Source organism: Pelophylax lessonae, assembly GCF_965119305.1.
Source record: "Pelophylax lessonae genome assembly, chromosome: 10".
Classification (NCBI taxonomy): domain Eukaryota; kingdom Metazoa; phylum Chordata; class Amphibia; order Anura; family Ranidae; genus Pelophylax; species Pelophylax lessonae.
Genome location: NC_138777.1, coordinates 205,545,828 through 205,563,920, shown reverse-complemented (window position 1 = coordinate 205,563,920; position 18,093 = coordinate 205,545,828). Strand labels below are relative to the sequence as shown.

At 45.8% G+C, this 18,093-nt stretch overlaps 1 protein-coding gene across 1 annotated transcript in view; it reads right to left on the bottom strand.

The window, feature by feature from the left end:
* The window catches only part of LOC309565289 (uncharacterized protein), a 153,258-nt gene that overhangs the window by 30,817 nt on the left and 104,348 nt on the right, over positions 1–18,093 (bottom strand). Inside the window, exons 27-28 of the mRNA XM_082270189.1 lie at positions 2,939–3,077; positions 1,227–1,360 (exon numbers count right to left, since the gene is read on the bottom strand). Of these exons, the coding sequence (XP_082126315.1) occupies positions 1,227–1,360; positions 2,939–3,077 (273 nt within the window). The remainder of the gene's footprint in view (positions 1–1,226; positions 1,361–2,938; positions 3,078–18,093) is intronic.

The window sequence follows — 18,093 nt, the reverse complement described above, 5'->3', positions numbered from 1 at the left end:
GACTTTTCCTGCATAAGTCAAGCCAGACCCCACCCCCTACCTCCTCCTGAGTCTCACTGTTGGTTCTTTTATCGCTTGAATCCAGATTAATGTTGTCAGGCACAACTCCTCATGCCGTGGGAAAAACAATCTAACTATGAATTAGGAGCGTGCAGCTGTGCGTGATCCTAGTTCAGTGACTGCACCGTCACTGACTTATGATAAGAAAAAAATATCATCATGGTTCCTGATTATGTCATCAATAACAGCCAATCACAATTTTCCAACAGATTTCTCCAGCATGTTAGAAAGTAATAAAGTATGCAAAACAAAAATTCTGGGGATTGCCCAGAAGCTGTTTAGCAGGGAATGACGCGCCTGCACCGGAAGTGATGAGCGATGCCGGTGCAGGCGCATTGATTCCTGGGAGCGATGAGGTTCAGCTCCCAGGAGTCATCGCAAGCCGGAAGAGACGGCGCGGGCCGTGGCCGCAGAGGGAGGAAGTGGAAGGAAGGTGAGTATATTTTCTTCAAAAACAAGGTAAATGAACAAAAAAAAAATTCTTTTTCAGGGGACCCTTAGCAAGCGGATGGCCCAAAATCAATTTTTTCAATTTTGAGGCCGGAACTCCGCTTTAATCTGATGGGGGAGGGGAGGGGGGTTAGGTCTACCTACTGACCAAAAAGCTTGGAGGGCAGGAGGCAGTGGAGCCAAACTTGACTCCTAAAGTGGTTGTAAACCTTTACATGTACCCAGTGAAGTGACTGACCTCAGGTGATACACCGAGATCATACAAATCCTCCTACATACGTTGTACATGTTTATCCGTAGTCTTTTCTTCTCTACATCCATTTAAACTCTAGAATTTATACAGCTTGTGTGAGCTGTCAGAGAAAAAGGAGGCGGAGGGCTGAAATGACACTCTGCAAAGCTCAGTGAGGAGAGCTCTGAGAGCTGATTGAAGGGAAGGGAAACACTCCTCTTAACACAACACACAGGAACACAGCTGAGGCTGCCAATCTACTGGAGGTCCCTCACTTGTGAGAAGTGATTCATGCTGATAGCAGAGGAACAAAGCAGCAGACAGAAATGACTCTTAGTGCTCTGGATTGAGACAAGTACACACTATAGAGGGATATGCTTTGCCCATATTTATTGCCTGAGGTTTACAACAGCTTTAAAGGAAAATGTCAAAGATCTGCTTAGAATTTCAACTTCCGGAATCTCTGGACTGATTGGTGCCTTACCTGAAGAATCCTAGAATCCCCAGACGATACTGGATGGAAACAACAATGACATTTTCATGGGCACTCAACGCAAAACCCTCAAACATCAAGGCTGCTCCTATAGCTAATCCACCGCCGTGAATGAACACCATCACCTGGAGAGAATCAATAAAAGATCAATGACCTTCTGTCCTCTCTGCAGATCCAGGCAGAGTACTTGGTCCTTATTGCCAGCATACGACTTCTTACCACACATCCATAAACATGTACCGCATGCTGAAGCTGTGATCTGCAAGCATAGCGCAACCAAACCAAAGGTGAGCTGGTCACCGAAACCCCCAAATTAGGTGCACCGCTGCAGTGGCCTGCCTGTGCCATCATATCATGATCTGCTCAGCATGGCAACGGCCAAAATGTTTAAATTAACTAAAATGTATAAATATATTTAATCTTATTTTGCATTAAAGAGCACTTGTCCTGAGGAAAAAAATATGAAGGCTGCTATTGTTGGTCTCCTTCTGAAAATGCAAGTTGCCTGACTGCCTCTCATAAACCCATAACAAGCATGAAGCAACTAAAAAGTCAGAATTCCTTATTGCTATACTAAGTCCGGACCAATGACACTGCAAGTAGTGAACTGAGGCATCACATGACAACCAGCCAGCTTGCGTCCACAGATGGAGAACTAAGCAATAGCAACTTTCCTTTATCTTTCATGACAGGTTCACTTTATTTTCATATCAGTTTGACAGCAAAAAACCGCGCCTATGCCTGTTTCGGAAATATCAGAAGGAAAGGCACAGACCCTTGTTTGTAACCTCTAGAGGTGTTTCATAAACTGCAGCTTTGACAGTTTCATGTTTTAGGTGGAAATGTGACCACATAAAGAAACGCCAGCCGGTAGCTTTAAGACCCCATTCACACCTCAGCATTTTGTAGTTTGAAGCTCCAAAATGCTGGAGGAGAAAAAAATAAATTATTCTCTATGAAGATGGTCCACATCTCCACCACATCTCCACCCAAACCTGAACCAAAAAAAACATAATAATAATTATTTATTTATTTATTTATTTTGTGTTAGGCTGTTTAGCTATTAAATATTATTATTATTTTTTTAAGGGTTAAGGTTGGGGTAAATTATTATTACTTAGTATTCATTTATTGTATTTATTATTTCATTATTATCATTAGTAGTAATAGTAGTAGTAGGAGTAGTAGTAGTAGTAGTAGTAGTAACACCCTAGCCCTAACAAAAAAATATATATAAATAAATAAATAACCCTAACCCCTAATTCTAACCCTAATCCCAACTCCTAATCCTAACCCTAACCTAACCTTAACTCTAACCCCCTTACCCTAACTAAAAATGAATAATAATAAATGAATAATATTAAAAAAAATTAAATAAATGCTAATGGAAAAGCTAAAAAAAAAAAAAAGCTGAAATACCTAGCAACAAATGATGCAACAGATAGTGGTTTTCTCTATTGGCTAAAAAAAAAAAATGCCAAAGCTCAAAAACGTTGTATAAAAATGCGCAAGTTGCACATAAAAACGCAGAAAAAATGCTCAGAGACGCTACCCTCAGGTGTGAATGCAGCCTTAGTGCCATGAACAATGGAAATATGGTACAGGTCTTCTTGGGTCATCACAGTGACTTGATAAAATGTTTCCTGACTACTGAGGATTTCTACAATCCACTAATATCTCCTATAATCTGCGGCAAGACTCACCGGTAGTTTGGCCTCCTGTCCGCGGTCAGCCGGAGTGAAGATATTGAGGTAAAGGCAATCCTCAGATGTGTCTGGAAGCTCAATTTTGGCTTTGAACATTTCTATAATACTTTTTACGATGTCCTTGCTCTGCACACACCTAAAAGAGGAAAATATGGATATATATATATTGTGACAGGAAGTCAGGTAAATCTGGGAATGTAGTCACAGGAAGGAGATACATTCCCACCTGCTTTGAAAAATTCACTGATACTATAGGGTGTTGGCTGCAAAAAGAGCCAGCAGGAAGTTGAAAACCATTCAGCTGTTCAGAATGAGGAGATCAAGGCCTCTATAATTTGTCCAGAGAAAATCTATTGAGTGCTGCCTCCTGTCGCCGTGTAGGCTGGGAGAGGAGGACAGACATACGTGTACCTCCCGACGCCGTGTGGGCATGGGAGAAGGACTGCTGCCGCCTGTCGCCGTGTGGGCTGGGAGAGGGGGACAGTCGGATGTGTGCCTCCCGACAAGCTGGTGAGCATGGGAGAAGACCCCCTAAAGCGTTGTGAAGCTAAGGAGGGTAACCACGAGTGAAGACGTCTCAAAGGTGAGAAGACAAAGTGTTCCATGTGAAGAGTGTGAAGAGTAAAGGGACCTGTTAAATGAACTGTGTTCAATATGAAGAATCTGAAGAGTAAAGGATCCTGTTATAAATGAACATGTGCTGATGTGAAAGAAACAAAGGGACATGTTCAATGGACAATGTTTGTGCTGTGTGAAAAGCAAACAAATGGACATTTGAGTGTCTGCTGTAGGATCAGCAGTGCCGGCCCAACAGTAGGTTGGAAAGACTTCTTAGGTAGGTTCCAGCGTGAGAAGGTAGCCGCCCACAGAGGCAAGGATTTATTTTGTCTTTTATTTTATTTTGGCTGTTTTGATGCTTGCAATTGTGTTAAGTAAATTGCATGAATAAATCAGTCTTGTTTTCAACCTCTAATCGGCTATCTCTCTGTGAAAACGCACCCCCAAAGGGGTCATCCACGCCTACCACCGAGCTAATCCCTCACATATGGTGGAGGTATGCAGTGGGCATAAGCAGAGATCCCTGCAAGGAAGTGCAAATGTTTGATGAACTTTATCTGGTGCATGAGATTGCACAATCTATGTGTGCAGGAGAGAAGATCCTGACAGAAAAAAAAAAAAAAAAAGTGTTTTAAAGAGACAGCGGTCTCAAAATTATTTGATGAACTTTGTTGTGTCTGGTGCAAGTGACTGCACAAACTGTGTGTGCAGGAAAAGAGATCTTGCAAGAGAGAGAAAAACTACATGTGTTAAAGAGACAGTGGTCTGAAAATTTTTTGCTGGACTGTGAAAAATTTGTGGAGTTATTGAAGATGGGGCGATCCAAACGCCTGAAAAATGCAAAGATAGATGAAATGAGAGACCGGATTCTATGGATGGAGGGGATGCTACCGTCTGAACCAGCCCCATCCATGCCTAAAGAGAGTCTACTAAAGAGGAAGGGTGTTGTCCCTAGCAACACTGATGAAACTGCTATGGAGACGCAGTGTGCTCAGATGAAAAGTAAACCCAAAATGGGGGAGATGCTGAAACAACGGAGCTTTGCAGCTCAACAAAAGGCTCATCAAGAGAGCATGGCAGGCTGGAAACAGAGACGCCAGCAGCCAATGGAGGCCATCGGTTTGGAGGAAACCGAGTATGTGTGCAGGGCTGAGTTGGATGCCTTGCAACGGAAAATGGAAGAAAAGGAACAAGCCTTGGAATTGCTTAAAATGGAGCATAGAAACTTGCAGGAAATGAATGAACTACTCAAGTCTCATGTGTTACAGTGGGAAGAATCCACTGCTCTTCTTTTGGTCGAGTTGCAAAAACGTCAAGACACTATAAAGGAGAAAGATACCATCCTCATGGAAAAGGAAAGTGAAATTCAGACTTTGCAGAAGCAAAGTATGGCTGATATGTTGGAGTTGCGTAATCAGCTGGAAAAAAGTCTTCAGTCTTTGGGAGCTACAAAAATAGACCTGCAGGAGTCGCAGGAACAGAATGTCGCTCTGAAAACGACATTGTCTCTCAGCGACAACGAGAAAAGTGAAAGAGAGGCTAAATTACTGAGTACTGTGTATGAGCTCACTACTTTGAGCAATGTGGTAAATGAATGGCGTGCGGACTGTGAAAGTTGGAAAGGGGAAGCCCAACGTGTCCAGCAGCAGTTAAAGGAGAAAGAAGCCTGTGTGGCAGAATTACATTCTTATTCCCAGATGCTAGCCAATGAGGTGAAGGCTCTTATGCAGGGAAAAGGAGATTGTGAACATAAGAGGGAAAAAGTAGAGGCACAGCTTCTGGAATCGCAAGTCAAGGTGTCAGAAGGTGACCGATTGTGTGCTAAGCTGTCAGAGAAGGCAAACCGACTGCAGGTTGAGTTGGACAATGTTACAAATCAGCTTTCTCAAGCAGACAGCAAATCTAGAGAAATTGCGGAAGATTTTTCTATCTTGGAATCGCAGCTGCAAGACACGCAGGAACTCTTACAGGAAGAGAGGTGTCAAAGGCTGAGTTTTAGCACAAAGCTCAAACAAATGGAAGATGAGAAAAATGGCTTCCTGGAACAATTAAAAGAGGAGGCGGAAGCAAAGAAAAACCTATCAGAGCAAGTCGCAACATTGCAAGCTCAGATAGCGGATATGAAAAAACGCATGGAAGAAAGCGTTGGTTCATTACAGTGTGTTGAAGATGTGAAAAAGAAGTTTGATCAGATGCTTGGTGAAGAGAAGACTGTGTCTGCAAAATATGCAGAAGAACGCGCCCGTGCAGAAACGGAGGTGCGTGATAACGAGAGCAAAGCCCTGTTCTTGGCTCGCTCTTTGGAGGAAGCTCTAGAGTGTAAGGTTGAACTAGAAAGAGTTAACCAACAGCTGTGTACAGAAATGGAAGATTTGGTCAGCTCCAAGGATGATGTTGTGAAAAGCGTTCAGGAGCTAGAAAAGTCTAAGCGAGCCTTAGAACAGCAAGTAGAAGAGATGAAGATTCCGTTGCAGGAACTGGAAGAGGAATTCCAGGCAACAGAGGATCTGTCCCAAAGAGGGGATAGTGTGCCTGATGCAGTTTTTAAAAGGATCAGTGTTTTGGGGTCTGTCCTGAGTGAGCCTCAGAAATGTGATGACACGTGGCTTGAATCACCCCTTTGGAATAAACCGTTCCTTCAAAAACTTCAAGCATTGGAAAATGTATCATTAGAGCTTCAGCAAACAAAAGAGTTGTGTAAGAAATGTGATGATTTCTCAGTTCAGGCTGAAAACCTAGTGGAGAAAACTAAGGCTGTTGGTGAAAACGTGAAGCAAATGAATTTCAAGTGCCTTTCAGGGAGTGTTTCCAAAATGGAACTGGTGAAAGACGGGTGGCAGAAGTTTGATCGTGATCTTGAGATGCATTCCATGTGGAATTCAGATAGAGAAAAGGAACTAGGTGACTTTGAGCGGTCAAATAGTTCAGCAGAAAGTGCATTGAAGAAACCTGTAAAAGAATGTGTTGCAGTTCCATGCTTCTTCACTGATGCAGAGAGGAGGTCTATAATGGATACCACCCAGATCGCTGGGTTCAACTGTGTTGTTGCCTTTAACCCCTATGTTGGTGGAAGGAAAGTTGATGATGTTCTGGTTGGCTACTTCTGTGAAGAGTTTGGCAAGAAATATAAACTGAATATCAAATCAAATAGTAGGCCTTTACTGCGACTCGCTCAGGAGGGCGAAAAGTTTAAGAAGTTGATGAGTGCAAATGCTTCAGATCTGCCTATGAATATGAAATGTTTGAATGATATTGATATCTCTGGGAAAAGGAACAGGGGTCACTTTGAAGAAATGTGTGACAGCCTGTTGTCTCAATTGGAAAATCCTCTGCACAGCATCTTAGAGCAAGCAAAGCTCAAGAAGGAAGATCATTCCCTTTTACAACAAAAAGTCAATGATTGTGTACAGCTGTATGGAGAGGCAACTCAAGTCACAGAGGGATGTCAAGAGTCCCTACTTGGAACAAGCCTTAGTGAAGCAAAGGTTCTCAAAGTTTTGTGGAAAACATTTATGGATTGCAGAGAGAGGCGTCTTAAGAATGTTGAAGACATTAAGACTAGCCCAATTGAGTTGCCTATGGATCACGGTCCTCCATGGTGGATTGGACAGACGGTTATGAGGGACAAGCTGTCTGACATTTATGAGAAAGCTGTCAATGAAGATGACAGAAACGAGAAGGAGCAAAATTATGCCAAAAATGCAGTTGAAGAATGTGTATATGAGATGAGAGACAAACTGTGTGGCATTTATGAGAAATCTGTCAGTGAAGATGACAGAAACAGTTTCATCCGGAAGCTTGAGGATAATAGGAGGCTTATCAGTGAGTCAGCAGTGCCTGACACATGCGTGCCTGGAAATATGTGTCCCAACCCTAGGGTTGAAACAAGAGGGGGGGGTATGTGACAGGAAGTCAGGTAAATCTGGGAATGTAGTCACAGGAAGGAGATACATTCCCACCTGCTTTGAAAAATTCACTGATACTATAGGGTGTTGGCTGCAAAAAGAGCCAGCAGGAAGTTGAAAACCATTCAGCTGTTCAGAATGAGGAGATCAAGGCCTCTATAATTTGTCCAGAGAAAATCTATTGAGTGCTGCCTCCTGTCGCCGTGTAGGCTGGGAGAGGAGGACAGACATACGTGTACCTCCCGACGCCGTGTGGGCATGGGAGAAGGACTGCTGCCGCCTGTCGCCGTGTGGGCTGGGAGAGGGGGACAGTCGGATGTGTGCCTCCCGACAAGCTGGTGAGCATGGGAGAAGACCCCCTAAAGCGTTGTGAAGCTAAGGAGGGTAACCACGAGTGAAGACGTCTCAAAGGTGAGAAGACAAAGTGTTCCATGTGAAGAGTGTGAAGAGTAAAGGGACCTGTTAAATGAACTGTGTTCAATATGAAGAATCTGAAGAGTAAAGGATCCTGTTATAAATGAACATGTGCTGATGTGAAAGAAACAAAGGGACATGTTCAATGGACAATGTTTGTGCTGTGTGAAAAGCAAACAAATGGACATTTGAGTGTCTGCTGTAGGATCAGCAGTGTCGGCCCAACAGTAGGTTGGAAAGACTTCTTAGGTAGGTTCCAGCGTGAGAAGGTAGCCGCCCACAGAGGCAAGGATTTATTTTGTCTTTTATTTTATTTTGGCTGTTTTGATGCTTGCAATTGTGTTAAGTAAATTGCATGAATAAATCAGTCTTGTTTTCAACCTCTAATCGGCTATCTCTCTGTGAAAACGCACCCCCAAAGGGGTCATCCACGCCTACCACCGAGCTAATCCCTCACAATATATATATAATGGCAATTTTTAGGCATTTTGCCAAGGCACCTCTGAAGAAACTTCATGGCAACCTGGTTGAAAAACGCTGGTGTAAACTTATGGCAGACCTGGTAAGAGAATGCAGTGAGAATCTTGAGGTGTGCACAGCTTATTGCATTAGGGTGTGCACCCCAGAACCCAAACATGTGGGTCTACATATATATGACCCTGGCACATTAATCTCTCTACCGGAACAGTGAAAGAGAAGTGTGTAAACCAGTGTTCCTCAACCTTTTTTCAGTCAAGGCACCCTTTAAAATGATGGACAATCTCGAGGCACCCTTTCAAAATTATGGACAGTCTAAAATGTAAAAACTATTCAAATAGTTTTACATAATGCAGCAACATCAATTCACATGAGAAACCCAACATTGGAGGTGATTTATTTTTCCCAAGCACATACACTTTTGCAAACTGGTACTGACTAGTATTCCAGTGTTTCTCTTCCCCCTCAGTTTTTTTCCATCACTCAGCTAATGAGACCCCCAAAGCTGATGGAGAGAGGCAAGGGAGGATCAAACAAGAATGATATTCAGGCAACTGACATCCTCCTTATCAACTGATGACATCATTGGCCATTGGGAGGTTGGCAGCTAGAAGGTTGTATTGGAGAAAAATGAAAACCTGTGGCTTTGTGTAACTAAAAGGCAGGTTTCATCTACCCACCAGCTTGTATACAATTTTGGGGCAATTTTTAGGCATTTTGCCAAGGCACTAAGAAAGAAAAGGGTTGTACACCTACGCCTATGGGTCACCTCTAGGAATATAACAAATAAGAGCATTTATTAAACTAAAGATATGTTTTATATGTGTATGTGCACCATAGAGTTGTGATTTTAGTTAGTGATTTTGGGGGCGGAGGAGCTTGACTGGCCTACACAGAGTCCTGACCTCAACCCGATAGAACACCTTTGGGATGAATTAGAGCGCAGTCTGCAAGCCAGGCTTTTTCATCTAACATCAGTGACTGACCTCACAAATGCGCTTCTGGAAGAATGGTAAAACATTCCCATAGACACACTCCTAAACCTTGTGGACAGCCTTCCTAGAAGAGTTGAAGCTGTTAAAGTTGCAAGGGGTGGATCAACTCAATTATGTGTAGCGGGGTCTTCCATTATACAAGTTCTAAAAGACTGCTGCTTGACATTTGAGAGGAACTCGGCTCCATCTAGTGGCCAAAAGGACACATTGCAGCGGCTATGGAATGTCTTTTGATGTTATTTTCCTTTCAGGAAGTTGAGCAGTCTTCATCGCCCATAGTGCTTTGAGAATACCAGGGTGCACTGCTGCACCGCACAGCCTTCTGGGGGAAGCTTTATAAAGGAAGGGAGGAGCCAGGCTCACTCTCTTGGGAAAGACACAGTGAGACAAGCAGGATGCCAGTGCTGTGGGCTGATGCTGTATGCTAGGCCGAAACTCCTGGGCCTTAAGTGACTAAGTTGCAGTGTTTCATCTCCAGTAGAGGATCCCTCCTGGAGGTCCCATCGATGTTCTACAGAGACCAGACTCATCCACCCCAAATACCTAGCGCGGCTGGTGACAGAGGCCGGAGACTGAGACAGCAGCGGAGGCTTCCTGGGAGACAGTCCTGTTGGTGAGAGGGCACCTGCCCAAAAACTGACTCTATCTATCAAAGAAGTAACTTTAGTCAGGATTAGCCTTAGAGTAGTAGAAGGCAATATACCAGGTGGCCCAGTACATCTCTCACAGAAGTTTTACCGGCAATCCTGCACAGACACCCCGCGGTGATTACTAACTGTTTGCTGCCATTCTCTCTATTGATCACCCATCCTCAATGTGGATTACAAATTGCGAGTGCACCAACGTTGCTAGCGAAGATATAGAGAAGAAACAGCGGACTCAGATAGGTCTGACATTCTGATACTGTGTCTAACTGAATGCTGAGCCTTATCTCCAAAAGTATAATAGTGATTAAGATGGCGGTCCTATAGGCTCTGAGACATTTCCTGAAACAATTAATGTGCCCTTGAGGAGTGATATCACAGTATTTATCTTATCTTTGATTAATTAATTAGTATATCCTTTTACAAAGTCATATTTTACTGTATCGAAACTGTTTATTTGATTCACAGTAAATAACTTTCCTGTTTAAAAGCAAGCTTGTGTGTGGTCACCTTGTATTACCCAGAAGGACTGCAGCTGGAGAGAGGTAACAGGTCATTATTATTTATTGAAGTGTTATATTCCAATCTGTGTAGCCATTTGGTATTCCAGTCCTATTCTGGGTCAGTTGTGCCTAGGGAGGGTTCGAGCCAATTCTGTGGGTTGTTAGGCAGGACGTAGACCCAATAATCTAATCAGCAGCTCCTGCGGGGGTGGTGCTACACGTGGGGGCTCGTCCGGGATCATCTACAGTCCTGCAACACAACCCTCTCAGCCACAGAATCCCCCTCAACGCAGAAATGGATCCTACCGCTGCAGCCGAGTGGTGCAGGGAAGAGAATGTCGTAGTGGAAAATGGCCTGGTGGTTGAAATCAAGGGAGAGGTCTGGACTGAGGAAAAACTCCTCCCAGTTTTAAGGGCACTGTCCACAGACAGGAAATTCTGGGTGACTGACATAAAGACAGACACCACCGTTCCACACACGTATGCATTGTGTGAGTGGAGGAAGGGGGTCCCTGATTACTTTAAGGGAACCAGTGTAAAGACTACTGACCAAACAGAACTTTTCTTAATACATCCAGAAGTCCTTACTGAAGGTCCCTCATCCACCACTCCTGGGGGATCCAGCAAAGAAAAAGGTGTCCAAGAAGGGAGTCCAGAGTCACCACCTTTGTCTACCTTTAGCTCAGAACTGTGTGCTGTTCTCGGGGAAATCGTAGCAAAATGTAGTAAGGACTCCCCAAACTATCTGATGACTGAATATAGGAAGCTCAGGACATTCTCTGGGAAACAGCCTGTGCCTTCGACAGAAGATGGGTTTGAAGAGTGGTTAGATACCGCCACTCAGGCTTTGGAAGAGTGGGAGGTACCAGAACAGCACAAGAAACAGAGAATCACAGAAAGTTTAAAGGGACCTGCACTAGAGGCCGTACGTAATCTCAAGCTAAGCAAAAAGAACTGTACTGCACAGGATTATCTAGACATTCTACAAGATGTATTTGGTCGGACGGAGAACGTGGCTGAACTTCTTTACCAGTTAGACCACTGTTACCAAGAAGAGGAAGAGAAGTTGTCCGAATTTATTAGACGCCTAGATAAGATCATCCACCAGATCTTGATAAAGAAAGGGATAGACCCCCGGAAGGTAGATGAGACTCGTGCACGGCAGGTGCTGAGAGGGGCTCAACCCTTAGATCCCATTGCCATACTGTTGCGAACTCGCCAAGATGGTGGCATTCTGGAATACCCTGACCTGATCCGAATGGTCAGAGAAGAAGAGGTCATGTTAGACAACAAAAGGAAGAGTCGGCAGTTTGACTCAACTGCTCGTGTCAGAGTGATAAGTGCAAAAGAAAGTGACTCGCAAGTTGAACTCCTAAAGACCCAGGTGTCCCAGTTGATAGAAATGGTGTCCATCCTGACTAGTCAGGCATCTACTCTACCTGATGGGAACGTGTCAGAGAAGCCGGATAAACCTTCTAACCTTAGAGTAGACCCGGAACCGAGACCTAGGAGATCGCTAACTTGTTTCAACTGTGGGGGAGTAGGACATGTTAGAGGAGTATGTCCCAGCCCAGGAAATGTCGCCTCAGAACCTCGCAAGCCAGCGGAAAAACTTCAGAGGGCACCCGTGAAGGAGTCGACCGGGTGCCCGCCAGTTTCAAGGGAATCCAAGAGACTCAATGATTCAGGGAATCTGAGTCAGGGAGTCAGATCCAGGTACAACGCCCCTAGTTCTATACTCCAGGCTACTGAGAGAAGGAAAATCAATGCACACCGGGCCCAGAGGGGACTGAAGTCCAGAAGAAAAAAAAAGAAAAGAGCCTGGGTGCAGAGAACTGAATCAGACAACAAGGCCACTTCAAGAGAATTCCCAACTAACTTGGTCGGGCCTTCCCCTGTAGTCTCTGTCCAGGTAGAAGGAATTTACACAAGAGCCCTCCTTGACACTGGGGCCCAAGTGACTCTTCTGTATAGAGACTTCTATGATAAACACCTTACCCATCTACCTCTGCAGAAGTTGGAAGATCTGGAGATATGGGGTATCGGGACTCAAAGTTTTCCCTATGACGGGTATCTGCCAATCAAGTTGACCTTTGACCCATCAGTGGCTGGTGAAGCTGAAACCTTCGACACCCTAGCGGTGGTCTGTCCTCGTCCGCCAGGGGCCAACAAAAGCTCTCTCATCGTAGGGACCAACACTGACCTAGTAAGGCGCCTCCTGACACAACTGGTCCAGGGACAGGATGCTCCAGCGCCAAGGATTCACCCCATGCTACGGCAGGCCTATCAACGATTAGTATTGGAGCAAGAGACTCCTGCAGAAGGAGTTGGAAGACTCTGGAAGTTGGACAGAACGGAAAAGGTCTTGCAGCCAGGAGAGGTGGCTTGTCTGAAAGCTTCCGTTAAACTCACATGGAAACAGCCGGGCCCTTTTATCATCTTTGAATCAGGTCCACAGGAAGAGGAGAGAGGGATAGAAGTAATCCCTGAAGTGATCCCTTTGAAGGTGTTACAGAAAAACCATGGAAGGGTTTTAGTGAGTGTCAGAAACACCTCTACTACACCGGTGAAGGTACCGGCCAGAGTGCTGTTGGGCCAAGTTAACCCGGCTACCCCAGTTGTCCCATCTGATCTTAAAGAGGAGGGAAGGGGTGAAGATGTTATAGAAGAGCTCTGCTCTGGAAACGCTGCCCTCCCACCAGAATGGGTGAAGAGGGCCAAGGCACAACTTGCTGGATGGCGAGGAATATTTTCTAGGGCTGAGTTCGACGTGGGATGCGCCAGGAGTGCCACTCATAAGATCCGCCTGAGTGAGGACAAACCTTTCCGAGAAAGAGTCCGGCGAGTTCCCTTAGGTGACTTAGAAGATCTACGTCAGCAGCTGGCGGAACTCAAGAAGACTGGGGTTATTCGAGAATCCAGGAGCCCATATGCTTCTCCGATAGTGGTAGTCCGGAAGAAAAACGGATCTCTGAGGCTTTGTATCGACTACCGAACACTGAACAGAAGAACCATCCCAGACCAGTATACCACTCCTCGAATCGAAGACGCCCTACAGAGCCTGTCAGGGGCGAAGTGGTTCAGTGTGATGGACTTAAAGAGTGGGTATTATCAGATCCCCATGCACCCTGAAGATCGGGAGAAGACAGCCTTCATCACCCCTGTGGGGTTCTTTGAGTTCAATCGCATGCCTCAGGGATTGTCAGGGGCCCCTGCTACCTTCCAAAGGCTGATGGAAAGGACCGTTGGAGATATGAATTTGATAGAGGTACTGGTATACTTGGATGATGTTATCGTGTTTGGCAGAACTTTGGAAGAACACGAGGAGAGGTTGGAAAAGGTCCTGAAGAGGCTACATGAAGAAGGCCTGAAACTTTCTCCTGAGAAGTGCCAATTCTATCAGTCCTCGGTCCATTACCTGGGCCACATCGTGTCTGAAGAAGGGGTGGCCACCGACCCGGACAAGCTGGATGCTGTCGCCTCCTGGCCGAGACCTACAAATGTGACCGAACTTCGGTCGTTCCTGGGTTTTTGCTCCTATTACAGGAGGTTTGTAGAGGGGTTCGCCAAGATTGCCCGACCCCTCAATGAGTTACTAAAGAACGAAGAAGATGACGTTCCTGAACTGGTCAAGCCAATGAAGTCCACCATGGGACCCCGGAAGGCCAAGGAGTCCATCCAGGATCAGTGGACCCCAGAATGTGAAGGGGCTTTCATTCAGTTGAAAAAGAATCTAACCACTGCCCCTGTGTTGGCCTACGCAGACCCCACGAAACCATATGAACTACATGTCGATGCCAGCCGAGATGGGCTGGGTGGGGTACTCTACCAGGAACATGGGGGCCACCTGCGACCCGTAGCCTACGTGAGCAGGAGTCTACTACCTGCTGAAAGGAATTATCCTACCCACAAACTTGAATTCCTGGCCTTAAAGTGGGCAGTGGTCGACAAACTGAAAGATTACCTGTACGGAGCTGAATTCATTGTCAAGACGGATAATAATCCCCTTACCTATCTGTTGACTACAGCTAAGCTGGATGCAACAGGACACAGATGGTTGGCTGCCCTCTCTAGCTTCAACTTCAGCCTGAAGTATCGGCCAGGAATCGGGAACAGGGATGCAGATGCCCTATCCAGAAGGTTGCATGCACCACACGAACCTGATGAAGAATGGACCCATTTGGCTCCAGAAGGGGTGCGTGCCCTATATCAGGGAACTGAACTTCGATCCAGAGGAGGATCAAGAGCCGAAGAGATTGGGGTTTCGGCTGTCGGAGTACCCAAATACTATTGCAGGGTGACCCAGGTTGAAGGGGAAGATTTACCCCGGCTGTCCAAAAGGGACTTGAGGAAGGAGCAGCTGGAAGACCCTCTGGGAAAACTTCTTTTGGAAGCCTTGGAGATCCAGCGCCCTGAGTTGCTTCTCACCGACTCTCCTCAGGGGGCCCGTCTGTTGCATAGAGAGTGGACCCGGTTACAGATCCGAGAAGGGGTGGCCTACCGAAGAGGCCCATCTGAAGATCTGGAGGAGAAGTGGCAACTGTTCTTACCAGCTAAATACAGGGAGAGAGTTCTGGCTGCTCTTCATGATAATCATGGCCATCTGGGACCTGAAAGAACTTTTCAGCTTGTCAGAGACAGGTTCTACTGGCCCTGTATGAGGGCCGAAGTTGAAGGATACTGTCATTCTTGTGTCCGATGTATACAAAGGAAGACTCTGCCACGTCAAGCAGCCCCAATGGGCCATCTGCAAAGCCAGGGACCCATGGAACTGGTGTGCATTGATTTCCTTTGCCTAGAGCCTGATCTGAGTGGCCAAGGGAATGTCCTTGTGGTAACAGACCATTTTTCCAGATACGCCCAAGCATTCCCAACAAGGGATCAGAAGGCCTCTACAGTAGCCAAAGTTCTTGTAGAAAAGTTCTTTGTACACTATGGGTTACCACAACGCCTCCATTCAGATCAGGGAAGAGACTTTGAAAGCAGACTGATCAAGAGACTGTTAGATCTGTTAGGCATCCAAAAGACTAGAACTACTCCCTACCATCCACAAGGGGATGCCCAGCCGGAACGATTTAACAGGACTCTTTTGGACATGTTGGGGACTTTAAGCTCAGAGAAGAAACAGCATTGGGGCAAACATGTAGCTGCCATTGTGCATGCCTACAACAGTACTGTCAGTGATGCTACTGGATATTCCCCTTATCGTCTAATGTTTGGACGAGAGGCTCGATTGCCAGTGGATTTGGCCTTTGGCATCTCGCCCGATCACACCTCTTCAGCATCGCACAAGGGATATGTGGACCGACTGCGGAAGAGTCTGAAATCGGCCTATGATAAAGCTCAGGCCACATCTGATCAACGTGGACTGAGGAATAAAAGGAATTTCGACTTAAAAGTTCGGATCCAAGACTTGCAACCAGGGGACAGGGTATTGTTGAGGAACTTGGGTGTCCCGGGAAAACACAAGTTGGCAGACCGCTGGAAGTCCCAACCTTATGTTATCTGCAAGCAACTACCAAACCTCCCTGTGTATCAAATTCGGCCTGAAGGAAGTGTGGGTCCATTGAAGACTTGGCATAGGAACCATTTACTGCCTCTCTCTGAAGCAGTTCGCATGCCTCCTGTCGTAGATTCGCCAGAGACCCCTTCGACCTCTCGCCTGTCCAGACCAGTCACCAGATCTCAGTCGACACTCCCAGATGTGAGGGAGGGAAATTCTCCATCTGAAGATCTGGAAGATGAAGAGGAGGTACCTGACTGGATGTGGTCGTCTCAGTTACCAGAACCCACACCTGCCTCCCTGTCTTCATCCGAATTGGCTGACAGAGGAACCCTTCGGGCGGAAGCCCCCGAATTCATACCTTTCCACATGCTTCCAGAAGAAGTAGTTGATGATGAAGATCCTGAGGAGGAGGTTGCACCTTCCTCTGAAGAAGAACTGACCGCTCTTGAAGCATCAGATTCCTGTGTGTTGGAACATGAGGAGGAGGACATTGAAGAATCCCCAGAAGTGGCTGGTCCTAGTACCTCTGAGATCGTGCATCCCAAAGAACAGAGGGAAAGAAGAGTCATTCACCCGCCCAAAAGACTGACCTATGACCAATTGGGTGAATGCTCAGAAGAGGCTATCTTTACTTCCAAACGAACTCTTGATCAGCCTAGTTCTTCCACCGCAGATTTGGTGGAGGACAACCCTAGCTCACCCCCAGGCACATCTGTACAAGCCACTCAAGTGTCAGGGGTCTGTGAACAGAATTACCTTCCCTCCCCTGACAATTGGTGGGAGGTTCCTATGTCGAACCTGTGTTGTAATATGCAGTTGTTAAGTTTGAACTCTGCTTATGAAAAGGAAGATGATTCCCTGTTATGCATATGTTAATGTTTTTTTTGTGTACTGCCAACATATGCACTGGAGTACATGCTGTTGTCCTCTTTGGGGACCAAAGTTTCTCAAGTGGGGGGAGTGTGTAGCGGGGTCTTCCATTATACAAGTTCTAAAAGACTGCTGCTTGACATTTGAGAGGAACTCGGCTCCATCTAGTGGCCAAAAGGACACATTGCAGCGGCTATGGAATGTCTTTTGATGTTATTTTCCTTTCAGGAAGTTGAGCAGTCTTCATCGCCCATAGTGCTTTGAGAATACCAGGGTGCACTGCTGCACCGCACAGCCTTCTGGGGGAAGCTTTATAAAGGAAGGGAGGAGCCAGGCTCACTCTCTTGGGAAAGACACAGTGAGACAAGCAGGATGCCAGTGCTGTGGGCTGATGCTGTATGCTAGGCCGAAACTCCTGGGCCTTAAGTGACTAAGTTGCAGTGTTTCATCTCCAGTAGAGGATCCCTCCTGGAGGTCCCATCGATGTTCTACAGAGACCAGACTCATCCACCCCAAATACCTAGCGCGGCTGGTGACAGAGGCCGGAGACTGAGACAGCAGCGGAGGCTTCCTGGGAGACAGTCCTGTTGGTGAGAGGGCACCTGCCCAAAAACTGACTCTATCTATCAAAGAAGTAACTTTAGTCAGGATTAGCCTTAGAGTAGTAGAAGGCAATATACCAGGTGGCCCAGTACATCTCTCACAGAAGTTTTACCGGCAATCCTGCACAGACACCCCGCGGTGATTACTAACTGTTTGCTGCCATTCTCTCTATTGATCACCCATCCTCAATGTGGATTACAAATTGCGAGTGCACCAACGTTGCTAGCGAAGATATAGAGAAGAAACAGCGGACTCAGATAGGTCTGACATTCTGATACTGTGTCTAACTGAATGCTGAGCCTTATCTCCAAAAGTATAATAGTGATTAAGATGGCGGTCCTATAGGCTCTGAGACATTTCCTGAAACAATTAATGTGCCCTTGAGGAGTGATATCACAGTATTTATCTTATCTTTGATTAATTAATTAGTATATCCTTTTACAAAGTCATATTTTACTGTATCGAAACTGTTTATTTGATTCACAGTAAATAACTTTCCTGTTTAAAAGCAAGCTTGTGTGTGGTCACCTTGTATTACCCAGAAGGACTGCAGCTGGAGAGAGGTAACAGGTCATTATTATTTATTGAAGTGTTATATTCCAATCTGTGTAGCCATTTGGTATTCCAGTCCTATTCTGGGTCAGTTGTGCCTAGGGAGGGTTCGAGCCAATTCTGTG